Source organism: Triturus cristatus, chromosome 1_2 (genome assembly GCF_964204655.1).
Source record: "Triturus cristatus chromosome 1_2, aTriCri1.1, whole genome shotgun sequence".
Lineage (NCBI taxonomy): Eukaryota > Metazoa > Chordata > Amphibia > Caudata > Salamandridae > Triturus > Triturus cristatus.
This window is the reverse complement of record NC_140580.1, coordinates 832,540,312-832,554,420: the sequence shown is the minus strand read 5'-3', so window position 1 is coordinate 832,554,420 and position 14,109 is coordinate 832,540,312. Positions and strand designations below refer to the sequence as shown.

The 14,109-nt window shown below is 44.1% G+C and overlaps 1 protein-coding gene across 18 annotated transcripts in view; it reads left to right on the top strand.

Moving 5' to 3' along the window:
* Nucleotides 1-14,109, top strand: part of HSPG2 (heparan sulfate proteoglycan 2) — a 903,404-nt gene that overhangs the window by 343,521 nt on the left and 545,774 nt on the right. For all 18 annotated transcript variants that reach the window (XM_085608925.1, XM_085608919.1, XM_085608917.1 and 15 more), the window contains 2 exons: nucleotides 519-666; nucleotides 867-994. In XM_085608925.1, coding sequence (XP_085465051.1) covers nucleotides 519-666; nucleotides 867-994 — 276 coding nt within the window. The remainder of the gene's footprint in view (nucleotides 1-518; nucleotides 667-866; nucleotides 995-14,109) is intronic.

Sequence of the window (14,109 nt, the reverse complement as noted above, 5' to 3'; positions counted from 1 at the left end):
TACCCAGTATCTACTTTTAACTTGTACAGCCATGTAGAGAAGGCTTTACTCTTCCTACATAAGAGCCATTCTAAACGGCTGAGCTCTGCTGTAGTTAAACTCCCGTTTAGAGGGTGTGGCCTAATGGCTGGAGTGGTCGATCTCTAAGCTGGGGAACCTGGTTCGAGTCTCTGCAGGGACGATCAATGTCCTGTGATTCTGGGAAAATCTCTTAATCTCCCCGTGCCTAACAAAAAATGAATGCGTCAGTTTGTAGCAACTGGTGCTCATGTAAAGCGCTCTGATACCTTTGGGTCTAGTTCGCGCTTTATAAAACAAACAAACAAAAAAATCTTTATTGTGGTATTGCCCGGGTTCACAGAATACAACCTAGCTTTTGCTGTTAAGTTTTCAGTTTGTTGGCTGCATGTTCTATTTAGTTTTTTTGCTCTTTCTAGCTGGTATGATCTTAGGGTCAGTGGGAGATCAGATGAGAAACCTTTTTTCTCTTTCCAGTAATCTGTCTTCCTTTGTTACAGATGCCCTGCAGGTTACTCTGGACTGTCTTGCGAAATATGTGCCCCTCAATTTGATAGAATTCCTGGGGGGCCGTTCCTGGGTACCTGTTCTGGTTGTAATTGCAATGGACATGCCAGTTCCTGTGACAGTGTGACAGGCTACTGTTTGGTGAGTTGGAAATGATTTTTTTAGAATTTAAAAGAGAAGGGACAGAGTGCCTGAGCTTTTCAGGTCAGTGGGTTATCATAAAATTTGTCTGCGCTTCCTATCAAAAAAGCACTCCTTTACCAGTCTGTTTCATTGCAAAATACAGTAGCAAGCAATACCATTAACATTTGGTCTTTATTTTTCATTTCTCTTTTATCCAGAATTGTCAACACAACACAGAAGGTCCTCAGTGCAACCAGTGTAAAGCAGGCTTCTTTGGAGACCCAACCCGTGGCACTTCAGACGCGTGTAGGCCATGTGCCTGCCCATACATTGATCCCCGGCGCCGGTGAGTACCTGTTTTTTGCCATAGAACTTTGTTTTTTGGTCTAATTTGAATGCTGTCATGTCTTGCCTTGATTGGAAAGTGTTCCCAGAAGGCCTGCTCTCCCAAACACTTGGAAATGCAAATTCTTTCACTTCCATATGCTTGCACAGTTTAAAATATGTTGTACTGATGAACTTTCGTAGCTCACAAGTGACATTTAGAGTCAGCAAACCCTGATTCAATTTTCCAGGATTTTGGCAATCAATATAAAAACTGCTGTACAGCTGTTTTGTGACTGAGTTCCATAATGTGCAAAATGCAAGTCACTTGGTAACTAGTCATTTCTGAGTGTATAGGGGGTTAGACCATCAGTCGAAGTGTATTTAAACAAAAGTTTAGAAACTGTGATCATGAGTAAAGTGAGAACAGGGCAAGTGAGCGTGGGGTCAAATGTGTGGCTAAACATAATTATTCTGTAACTATTTTGTTGGGCTATCGCTTTCAGGTAACTGCGTCTAAAATAAAATACACCTTAAATGAACAATAAATGCAAGTTAAACTAATCGGAGGGAAATGCATTATTGCAAGCAGTGTTAAGCTGCCACGAAATGTGCAAAAAGATTTAGGTTTATGATAAAAATAAGTGCTTCCAAAATATTGATTTTAGTTACATGCAAACTGTACTTAATACAAATATTTTTGTAACTATCCATTAAAAGCATGCACACAGCAGCTCAGCTGCTAACACCTTTACATGCCTCGTTTCAAGGCCTCGTCAGTGGTAGTAAGAACTATATAAATACAATTTGCAATTACACTACCTCCCAAAAAGAATAATTCTGACAGCGACTTCTAGCTGTTGATTCCTCACCTTTTGAGTATTCCCCAGGCTTCAGCCTGGATCCAGAAACTTTTCAGCAGTACCTCTGCATGCCAGTAGGTGGTGCCATGCTTCTCCGCGCTGACTCGTTCCGTCAATGCTGTGCAGGGCTTATATTGGTGCCACTCCTGCACGCTGGTGTTAGTTCATTTCTTTCTGCACAATCCGATGCAGATCCTGAGCTACCTTTTGTCTCTTTGAAACCCTTACCTCAGTCAAAAATTTCAGAGAGCGAGTGAAATATCACCTCCCAAAATGTCGGGTTTTAAACCCTTTAAGAACTATCTCAAACAAATGTCTGTGACAGATCCTCTCAGCAGAGAGGGTAAGTCTTGAACGCGCAGCTGCATAGGACTAATTGTACCGCAGCTAGGATGTGGTCCTCTGCCTCAATCTAAGGGGCAATCACCCCAACACCAGATGGGTTGGATTTTGGGATTTAGATTCAGCATATACAATGGTATAGTGAATCAATTTATTTCCTCATTTGCACCTCAGATGCGTATCCCGCTTGAGTGTAGGGTAGAGGTTCTTTGTTCTGGTCCTGAAGAAACGCCACGCCAAGGCGTGAAACATGTCGACCTAAGAATAAAGAGAAAAAACTAATATTGAACACTGTGGTACTGTCACGGCTCATAAGTTTCCCAATCACGGTACTCGCATCTTTGTTTTCATCCCTACCAAAGGTACCACTTGATAAAGAAAAATATACGGCACACCTTAGGTAGTTTTAATACACTATTACACACACTACCCTACTTTCACATTCCTGCTGTCACCAAAAACTGCCAAAAGTGAAGATCTCCAATAAAGAGCCCTTCTGCAGGGCTCGTTGGACATTGCAGCGCCGGCAGAGGAGCAGAAGCCCAATGATGAAGCATGACACTTCTCTGGATGTGTAAGGCACCAGAATTAATTGATATTACAACCTTTCCTTTGTTCTTCCTTACACACTTCAGGGACAGCCTCCTTATATTTGTAGGAATATTTAGAGTGAGGCGCATTGGTGGCTGGACCCTTATGGCTCCTGGCCCCTCTCTTTTGATTGACACTGACAGGTCCTCATCAGATTTGCCTGTGGTGCCTGGTGTCGAGTCACGACTCTTAAGGCCTGCACTTGATTGCAATTCGATGAACCAGAAGGCCATACAAGAGCACAAGGCTAAACTCTATATCGCTAAGCACCAGAAGAGACTGTGACAAGGCCAAAACAAGTCAAAAGTTTGGTCCCATTCAAGTTCCAAAAGTCGCAGGAGTCGTTCCAGAGGTCGGTTTTCATCTTGATCAGAGTCATCGGGTAAGTCAAAGAAAAAGCACAATAAATTTAAGTGGAACTCTGCCCCTTCCCGCTGCTCACATTCTCCTAAACAAGGCGTTGGACAGCACCATATATCTCGCTCTTGAAGTTATTCGATGTTGGAGCCTATCCCATAACTTGTTCCGGAACAACCAGAGTTTACAGGATCGTCTGCCGCTCTAAAGCAGATCGAAGAATTTTCAAGCCTTGTTACGACTATTTGTATATTTGCTGACTCCTTCTAATGCTCCATCAGGCCCCATGGACCTGGGAGGCCATCCATCTGGAATCCCACCCGCCCTTGGTGCCAGTTGGACCTTTGGAGTCCATCACGGGGTGAACCTCCAGTTTCAGTTCCGACCCCACCTCCTGTGCCACAGTCCATGATGGTTCCCAAAACTTTGAAGCCGAAGCAGACTTCATCCATGCTGGAAGACGAGGTACCGATTGTACTCACTGACTCCGAGTCGCCATATGTTCGATCTCGACTGAGGCCACGACTGTCTGCTGTCGAGGTGCCACTTCCTCCACTCAATCAGCTGCCTCCACAAGGCAGGACACATACACTTCATTCACTGTTTGGCATGGATTCAAACAATGATTACAACTTGGTGATGAGATAGGGCAGGCATGCCACAAAGAGCACTGGTATGAGGACTACAAGAATTCAGACAGAGGATATTCCTCTGGGATTCATCCTCAAACTGGATCCCGGTTTCAGGACAATGAATGGCTCAAGAGAGCCATGCCTTGACCCCTGAATTTCTGCAAAAAGGTTTGAAAAGGTGGTGCTGCCCACTAGTCCTGATGCCCAAAAACATTTTCAGTGCCAGAGACTCCTTGAACTCCAGAGGCTGAGCCTTGGTACCATGGCACTGAGCCTAGACGAGATCCCTCTAAGGCCATCTTGGAATAGAGGAAGATTGCAAAGTCTTCTTTGAAAACCGCATAAAGAAAAGGAGAACCTGATAGTGGAACCTTCCAAAGAACAGCACCTAACCTGTTTTTACACTCCTTACATAATATCCCTTTTGTATTCAATGGGATCTGTGTGCACACTGTATAGTACCCACTATCACAGTACTTATTCCAAAAGGAACGTAACAATTCAAAACTAAAGCACAGGTGCACCACTCAGAGAAAAATTAAGTCAAAAAGAATCATTTTGACGTCCATATCAAATAAAGAGAATTCTTGAATTCATTCCTGTTTCTCTCTCTTTTATTGTTTCAATTTAATTTCACGTTGCTGAAACACAGCGTTCAACACACAGAATAGCCGACGCGTTTCGTCCCCTTGAGGGACTTCTTCAGGGCAATAGAAATAGGTGGAGTCAGAATCTCTCCATAAAGTATATTTCGGTTCTAGGATTCCCTAGAGGTAAGCTTATCCGCGTCCAATAAAGAATTATATAAATTGTAGCGCTGTTTAATAAGGAATAGCGAGCACTCAATAACTAGATCATATTAGTCCTACTTTAAAAGCGTCCAGCTCTGCCACTGTATCTATTATGCAGATGAAAGTAAATTCCACGCAGAATCTTCTAAAATCAATCTGGACCAAGCAGACGTCCCATTGCAAGCACCGTAATGATTATAACCCAATAAGGTAAAGAAGCAACAACCACAATAACAGTAAGCACAGGTTCAAAGGGGCGTATCTGCAATACGGACGGGCAAGAAACCTCGGTCATGCCCGCGTCTTGTTTATATAGCGCCGGGGATTTCTTCTTTGCAAACCACATCAAGCTAGACTCCTGGCAACGCACTGCCCATGGATAATGGGGACTACCTTTGGCACAATCACAATGTGGACCTGCTCGATGACGCCTCTTTGGAGTCATTTCCTGTCAAACATGCTTTAACACCACAAAGTCGAACGCCATGTTTGAGGAAGAGTAAAAAGACTTGCTTATTGAGACACTCTAAAGTGGAGTGATCTGTACAATTCTTCCCGATTCATTAAAAACATGCTCGGTCTCTGTTAGAACTGTCAGCCCTAGGGTGGTCTTCCCCCTACATTTTTTTTCCCTTTTTGCCTCTTATCTGACCGACCTTTTTGTTGGACATAAGACTCTGGGCGCCTTACCGCTGCTAAACAGTGCTGAGGTGCAGGTGTTCTCTCCTAAAAATATGTCTGCCACCGGCCCCTGCTTCTGCGGTGAGGCCACCGTCCTGTCTGCGCACTAGTAGCTGGAATAGGCTGGGACTGGATGCTACTGTAACTGATGGCCCGCCTCTTGTCACCGTAGACAGACAGAACAAAGGGAACAGGGAACACCACAGAGTCCCTAGATTCTTCCAGAACCTTCCAACCCCCCCCCCCCAGGTTGCCGCCAGAACTTGCCGCCTTTTTGGTCACCTGACTTAAGGGTATAAAAGGAAGGGTGGGAACCAGATATTCCTATTACACTACTGGACCAGCATAACTCTCTGCAGGAGTGGAGAGTGCAGGGCCAGGAAAATTGCTACACCGCTGAGGCTGACTGTTCCCAGGAACTGCTCCCCAAGCTAGCTGAGTTGCCCTGCCTGCCTGCTGATCTTGCCCTGCCAGAAGGGACCCAGGAATAACATCAGCAGAGTGTCTCCAACGCAACCTGCTGACTGCTCCCCTACCTGGTGGGGGAATACCTAAGAACTACCACGCTTCCTTCTTTGCCTGAACTGGCTCTGCAGCACTGAGTGTGTGAGGTTATTCCTATCGCCTCTAAATCACCGCCGCTGCCCAGAACCTGACTGTACTGCATAGCGCTGGAGCGCTGTGGCTGGAGAGTGTGGCGTGGCCGTAATAACCCGTGGCGCCGTGCGCGGGTGTCTGCACTAGCTGGACTTAGACACTGCCTCCGTAATCATCACCGCCGCCAGCCCGGGGCCCGGAACGCACGGTGTGCCACCGAGAGCGCTGCCGAGGAAAGCGCTGTGTTGCCAAATATCACTGCCGCGAGCCACAAGTTCGTCAGTGAGGTGCGGTACAAGTTCTGCCCTGGAAATCACCGCCACGAGTCCGAGCTACAACCCGCCTGCTGGTAGCAAGGACGCCGCGTGGAGATTCGGCGTTGCCCGGCAACAAGAATCCATGGGGGGACGTCTGCGTTGAAGCCGGGAGGTGCGGCCGTGCTCCAACCCGGAAGGGCTGCGCCGCCCCTCCCCTGTGCTGCTTCGTCAAGGGCCCCGCGTCCCTGAAGTCCAAGGAAGCCTCGAGTCAGCGCCAGCCCAGGTAACGGTAGCGTGTCAAGCCAGGCTGCCACCGGGGGTAGAATAGACTTAGGCAGGTTGCGGGGGCTGCAGGGACTATTTAGGGGCATTCCATACCGCAAGATCTTCTCCCCTCCACCTCAGCGATCCTCTCACTCACGGCCCGTACTCGCATAGTGAGACATTGCGGTACCTGGGCCCCGTGAGTGATTTCATGGGCATTAAAGCATTGGGCACACCCGTTTTTACCCTGTAGTGGCATTGGACTGTAAAGTACAGCAGGAGCATAACAGCCCTGGAAGCCCACCTTATTAAAAGACTTGTTTACCTTTGCGAGTGACTTTCTATACGCCTGGAACTACACTACTACTGGTGCTACAAGTGTACTTTTCTTTTCCCCTATCACAGACACTGTCAGCAAGTAGCCCAATTTGAGAACTCCTAACTGCTGTGGGATATGTTTATTGTTGATCTTACCTGAAGTATTGATTGAGACTCCTTGAGCCTATACATTATGGTTATGGTTCTCTGCACGAGGAAAGTCCAGATGATACGTGTATGTCTTTGACTGATTTTTCCTGGACCTAAGATAAAGATAACCACCAGTTTTGCCTACAACTGAAGTAGTGTTTCCTTTGTGTGTGCTTTACTGTGTCAGGGTGGATGCGTGCTGCACAATCACTTTACACTTTGCCTTGTGCGTGCCTACCTGCCTCGCGCCAAGCTACCTTGTCGGAATCAGCGGTCCCTACTTGGACTGGGTTGAAGACTCTGGCCAACTGGAGACCCCGCTTCTAACAGTCTCCAATGACCAATTCAAAGAACTGGTCAAAACATGAGTCTTCACACCCAGTATGGTGAAACATATAAGATTAAATTGCAAGACCCTATTTTCATTTGCAGAATCATTCCTTCCGATTCACATGTGGTCCATAGGTAATGTAAAATGGGATTCTTAAACTGCACTGTAGATAAGTCTTCACCTGTTAGAGAGCAAGAAGATCCATGCTGCGGGGAAGCTGGCCCTGTTGGGGTTGCCCCACAATAGTGAATCCCCAGCTCTGGCAGCCTGCTCTCCAGGTAAGACAAGCCGCAGTGGGAGCAAATTGAGGTACTTATTACCCTCTTTTCCCAATTCTTACCAAAAGCAAGGGAAAGAAAGTGTATATCGGATTGAGTGTAATGGGAGGGCAGTTCTGAGAGTTCGCAGCAGGACAAATGCTAAGGCCCAAGGGGCAAATCCATAATAAACAAATCTCAGTACCTCGGCAGGACAGAAGCACCTATAATCGGATATGTCCATTTGAAAGGCATAAGCAGTGCTTTAGGCATCACATATTTACACTTTGTTTCTGCTTTAAGTGCTTGATTGACCCTAAAGTTTTGTCTCTGGCAGGTGGCTTTTTGCCCACAATGCCACTGTCCACTCCCTCTTTTTCTTGCTGAGGCAACATGTTTTCCGATGGCATCAGATTGCGTGTCCAGCATCTGTTGTGCGCTGGACTTCAAAAGATAAGAGTGAAAGCCAATAAGCTCATGTTTTTTGCATTGCCTGTTGTTTTTGCTTTTATAAATCGTTCTTACATCATTCTTTTTTATTTTTATTTTTTATTTTGAAAATACATTTTTTACAAGGAACAGTCACAAATCACAAAAATAAAAGACATTGTCTAGGTGGCGACCCTACCGGGCACAACAAAATCAAGAATCCAAATATAGTAAGTTGATAGGCCAATGTTCTAAACCAGCAGACAAATACAAAAAGGGGGAGCAGGAACCGCGGGCCCGAGAACCCCAGTTAGGTATAAAAATAGAGCAGACCCCAGTAATGCTTATTAATCAACAAAAATAATATCCCACAGTATCCCACAATATACCCTATCTTACAGGCTCTTCAATCCATTCTGTCATTGGCCTCCAGATTTTTAAGCCCCTTGTGCTCCTTCTAAGCCCCTTTATTTTGTAAATTGCAGATTCCATAGGAAAAGTTGCCAAAAGTCTGGCCCTCCAAACAAAAAATGACGGAGGGTCAGAGGAGATTCGATCTTTCGTAATACAAGCGCGAAGAATCGCCATGCAGATAAACAGAAAGGAAGTTATGGACTTCGATCTTCTTTGCGCTTCAGCATCTGTTTTAATTCCTAACAATACCATCTCCCCAGTAATGTATACTGGTGATCCCACTACCACACCCAGAAAAGATTGAATTGAAGATAGAAGATCCTCCAGTTTTGAACATGAATGGAACATGTGGAGAGCATCTGCAGCTAAAGTACCACACCTATTGCACTTAGTTCCTGGTCCTGTAACCCATTTCGCAATCTTGCCCGGTGTGTAGTATAAATCATAAATAGCCATATAATATTGTGCACACATCCTACCTGTCATTAAAATTTCGTTCGCCAACGCAAGAGAGGTATTTAACGCAATTGTCTCTATATTTAACTTCCTTTTCCATCTTTCCTGGCAAAGCTGTAAGTCATCGGGCATTAAACTTATCAAAATAGAATTAAAAAAAACCTATAGGCATATTTTTCCCCAACTGTTCTATTAAGGGGAATTTTCTAAATTGGTGCATACCATCTGGAGCTAATGTATTACAGAAGCTGCGAATTTGCAAATATTTAAAGAAATCATATTTTGATAAGCCATATTGTAATTTAAGCTCTGTAAAGGATAAAAATTGGCCTTCTGGACAGATCTCCTAGACGGGAGATCCCTTTCTGCATCCATCTACTAGTAATATATTCTCGAAAAATTGGTGGAAGTACCCCTAAAGCCTCAAAAGGGGTATAGGCATTTATTCTCGGAAGAGCTAGGAAATGTTTAACCCTCCTCCAGATAGCGAAAGCTGCCTTATAAATTTTAAACTTTGTTTTTTTATAGTAGCTGGGTTCTGCAAATTTTACCAAGCAGGAATTTGCCTTTTCCCCTAATCCAAATTCATAAATTGATGGGCTGTGGCAGGGCAACAGCTTAGCCCTATCTCCCACTACCAGTGGAGCCATAAATTTCAATGCTGCCGCCCAATAATAAAACTAAAAATACGGAATCCCCCAGCCTCCCACGGTTCTAGGGAGCACCATCTTTTTATATGTCCTTCTATGCCTTTTATGATCCCATAAAAATCTAGAACTGATGTTCTCAAGCCTTTTAAAATAAATCGCTGGAAATTCCAGTGGTATAGTTCTAAACAGGTATAACAGTTTGGGGAGCACCAGCATCTTTAAAACATTTGACCTTCCGTGCAGTGACAGACGAAGATTGTTTATTCTGTCTAAGGTAGTATTAATTCTATCTAATACTGGGTTCAAGTTAATTTCAGGGATTTTATTAACAGGAGAGCATAGCTTGATTCCCAAATAAGTAGCTTCCGAGAGGGTAGAGATACCATCCGGAGGGTTACACCCCACACATAAAATCTGAGTTTTGCTCAGGTTTAGTTTATAGCCGGACATTAACCCATACTGCAAGGCAAGATGTTCAATCGTTGACAGAGCAGAGGGAATATCAGTAGTAAGAATAACAATATCATCTGCGTATGCGAGTGCTGTATACTTAATGTCACCCACTTCAACAGGTTTAATGTCTTTAGATTTATTTAATTTAGATTTTAAAAAATCAATATATAAGGCAAATAATAAAGGTGAACTAGGACAGCCTTGCCGCGTGCCCCGGCTGATAGTGAAAGATTCTGACTCTCTACCCGAGAGGCGTATACACGCATTAGGTGAATGATACAGTGACCTAATAGCTTAGAGTATACCTGGACCAAAACCCTTCAGCTGCAATACTTCCCAAAGGAAACACCCTGTTGAATGCCTTCTCGGCATCCAACAGGATGATTCCAATAGGGGTCTTTGTAGCTTCTGCCCAGTCCATCAATGCTATCACACGACGAACGTGAGCAGACGTATCGCGGCCAGTGATAAACCCATGCTGAAGTGGTGACCAGGGTGGCAATAATGCTGGATAGACGAGCCGCTAGTACTTTAGAGTAAATTTTACAATCCGCATTAATCAATGAGATAGGTCTATATGAAGCAGGCAACACAGAAGGTTTGTCTTTTTTAAGAAATACTGTAATTATTGATTTCTGCCAGGACAGATGGGGTGAGCCCTTCTGAGTATCTAGAAATGTAGCCAAGAGTTCATTTTTTAAAAAAGAAAAAAAGGTTCTAAAGAATTCCAAAGGAATCCCGTCTTGACCAACTGCCTTGCCTGCACCAAGGGATAACATTGCTGCCTCTATTTCCTCAATAGAGATATCGGCCTCTAGCCCTTCTTTTTGTTCAGGAGTTAATTTTAGAATCTCGTTATCTCCCCAAAACCTTACAAAATTGCCTACTATCTCAGTAAGATCTTCATTTGAGTACAGCAGAGTATAAAAATGATTAAAGATCTCCAAGATTTTTACGGTATCTGAATATATTTGCCCAGATTCATCCTGAATTGATTCCACCCTCCTAGTGACCTCTTTCTGCTTTAATCTTTTAGCAAGTAAACGACCCGAGTTTTCTCCCACCTCATATAGATCTGACCGATGAACTGCGACTTGGGCCGCTACAGCAGTGGCAACGTTTTGATAAACCTTCATTTTCTGAACGGCAAGATCTTTTGCTAGCTGCTCGCAAATTGAGGTACTTATTACCCCCTTTCCCAATTCTTACCAAAAGCAAGGGAAAAAGTGTACATCGGATTATTGAGTGTAATGGGAGGGCAGTACTGGGAGTTCGCAGCAGGACAAATGCTAAGGCCCAAGGGGCAAATCCATAATAAACAAATCTCAGTACCTCGGCAGGACAGAAGCACCTATATTCGGATATGTCCATTTGAAAGGCATAAGCAGTGCTTTAGGCATCACATATTTGCACTTTGTTTCTGCTTGAAGTGCTTGATTGACCCTAAAGTTTTGTCTCTGGCAGGTGGCTTTTTGCCCACAATGCCACTGTCCACTCCCTCTTTTTCTTGCTGAGGCAACATGTTTTCCGATAGCATCAGATTGCGTGTCCAGCATCTGTTGTGCACTGGACTTCAAAAGATAAGAGTGAATGCCAATAAACTCATGCTTTTTGCATTGCCTGTTGTTTTTGCTTTTATAAATCGTTCTTACATCATTCTCACTCAGGAACCTGCTTTGATGTATATCTTAATTTGGCATTCTGTCCATAGTGCCAGTATGTTTCAGTCCAATCCCTCAGACAGAAACATACATGACTGCACATATAAGAGTGAAGTAAGAGCAGGAAGTCAAATGCTGCATAAACCATGTGTATCTAAATTGTTAACCAGACTGCATACAAGAGATATCCAGCTGCAGTGTAAGTAGCAGTGAATGGCAGCATACATTCTTTGCTGGATACAGCTACTGTATGTGGAATTGTTTATTGCCTTCAATAGCTGTGTACAGCCCCTCAGACCTGCTGCTCAGCCAGAAATCTGAATTTCTCCTGTCCCTTCCTACCAAGCATGTATTTCAAAGGTGGTGCTGTGAAGGTGGGTTGCTGAAGTGGTCCAGTGTTGGATATTTTGCTCTTAGGTTTATCATCACAGCACCGCCGCTTTAGTCCAGTTCTACCCAATGAATGAACCGCCTGCTATAAATAGTCTCATGTAAACTGTGGAGCTGTATATTGCACAGATATACTTAGAGAAAGAAGTCCAAAGAGTGAGAACCTGTGCCACTGGCAGGCATACCATGATGTGAACCTCTCTGGCATCAATGTGCATTCTTTGTGTTGCAGTGCACGTCAGACACAGTCTGGATTGGTATAGAGCACATTCTGCTGTGTAATGAGCTTTTAGTTTGCTGCAGCACTAAACATTTCTCACAGGACCATTTTTAACTGTTTGTTGAGAACTCAACATGGGTATGTGTGTGATATGTGAAGTAGCTTCAACGAGTTTTCAATCTGGTAATTTTGTGAAGTGTGATTTTATATTGTTTTTTTATCTTGAATTAAAATAGACTCCAATGGTAGACTGGCAAAAGCTTGAAATGTAAACACAAGACAATATAAACATTTTTGTAAGAATTGTGGCATGTATCCAGCTTGTCACGTCTCTTGTATTTCTTACTCTCCTTTCTCTGATTGCTCACCCTCACTCTGCCCAGATTCACTTTGTCTCGCTCTTCTATTGCGTTTTCTCTACTGCCCTTCCCAACCTAAAGCGCATACTTTCACTTTTGAAACTGTTGGGAATGATGGCATCTTGCATTGCACTAATCACAAACACCAACTTTCACATGCTCATTCTGCAAGAGTACCTTGTAAGGCAACAGCCAGAAGTTAGGGACAGTGGGTCCGAACTAGTTTTAGTAGAATCCAGTGTTTTGCACAAATTGCAATGGTTGACAACAAGTACTTGTTAATGGATAGGCCATTTCTCACCCCTCACCCTCCCCTCAACCACTAACATAGTTGACCATCAACAGAAGGGGAGAGGAGTTGGCCTAACGGTTAGGGCGCTCGACCTCGGACCTGGGGGAACTGGGTTTGAGTCTCGGTAATGACGCTAAAACATCCTATGATTCTGGGCAAATCACTTCATCTCCCCGTGCCTAAAAAAAATAAATTAATGTGTGTCCTCGTGTAACGTAACTGTTGCTATGTAAAGCGCTCTGATACCTGATTGGATTCGGGTCAAGTTCGCGCTATATAAAACTCTGCAATTTTATTTTTTTTAAACCAAAAAAAACCCAGATGTTTCTTTCATTGGGCCGCAGAGCACACAAAACGCTGCTCACAATCCGGTCAACTGTCTTGACTGCACCATCTCCTGCACATTATATTTTTTGAGTTGATGGCAGTTCAACTTCTGTTGCAAGGCTGTTTCAACCGCTAATGCAATAAGATCATGCTCAATTGCTCTGACAACATGAGCACTTTGCACTACTTTCATAAACAGGGGGCGCACACACTCCTCAATTGTTCATGCTAGCGCAGACAATTTTGCACCAGGTATTCAACTTAGCGGAACATCTCCGTGGAGTGGACACACCAACAAACGCATGAATAGTAAATTGAAGCGCTCATTCTCCAGTAATACTAGCACCTGTTTGTGAGACATGAGAAAGCAAAAGGCCAAAGATTCGCCTCCAGGTATCTGCACTGACACTCAATGGGCAAGGCTATATGAATATTTTTTTTCCCTCTTAAGCCAGTCTCTGGCTTTCTTCTATCAAAAACATTCAATACAATTACTATGCATAAGTCTCTACTCTATGTTGCCATAGACATTATTTTGTTTCTATAGTTAATGTTGGGACCTTTGTTCCTCTATAAATATGAATCAGCTGGTCAAAAATCTTTACTTGCGCTCCACCCCCCCTCCCCCCACCCATTCCACATGTAATGAGGAAGTTGTTGCAAGCGCCAGTGAGGTTAATCCTCACAGCTCCCACCTGTGCTTCATAGCCGTAGTGCTCGCTACTCTTGGAGACTTTAATTGAGCCCCACGAAAATCTTCTACTGTACGGAGATCTCACTCCGCATCAAGCCAGTTCAACCCCAACCTCCGGTCATTCAGGCTTGCAATTTGGCATGTGAAGTCCTAAAATGTGCTTATCTATAGTTTCCTGAGGATTGTATGCAAATCCTCAAAGAAGCCAGAAAGCCCACATCACGGGCATGCTATGTGGCTAAATGGAAAAGATGTGTCCATTATTGTAACCATCTTCACAAACAGCCCTTAGTAGCCACAGCACAAGATATCATCTGCTACTTGTTTTGCCTACAAAATGTCAGGGCTAGTCTTCTGTTCC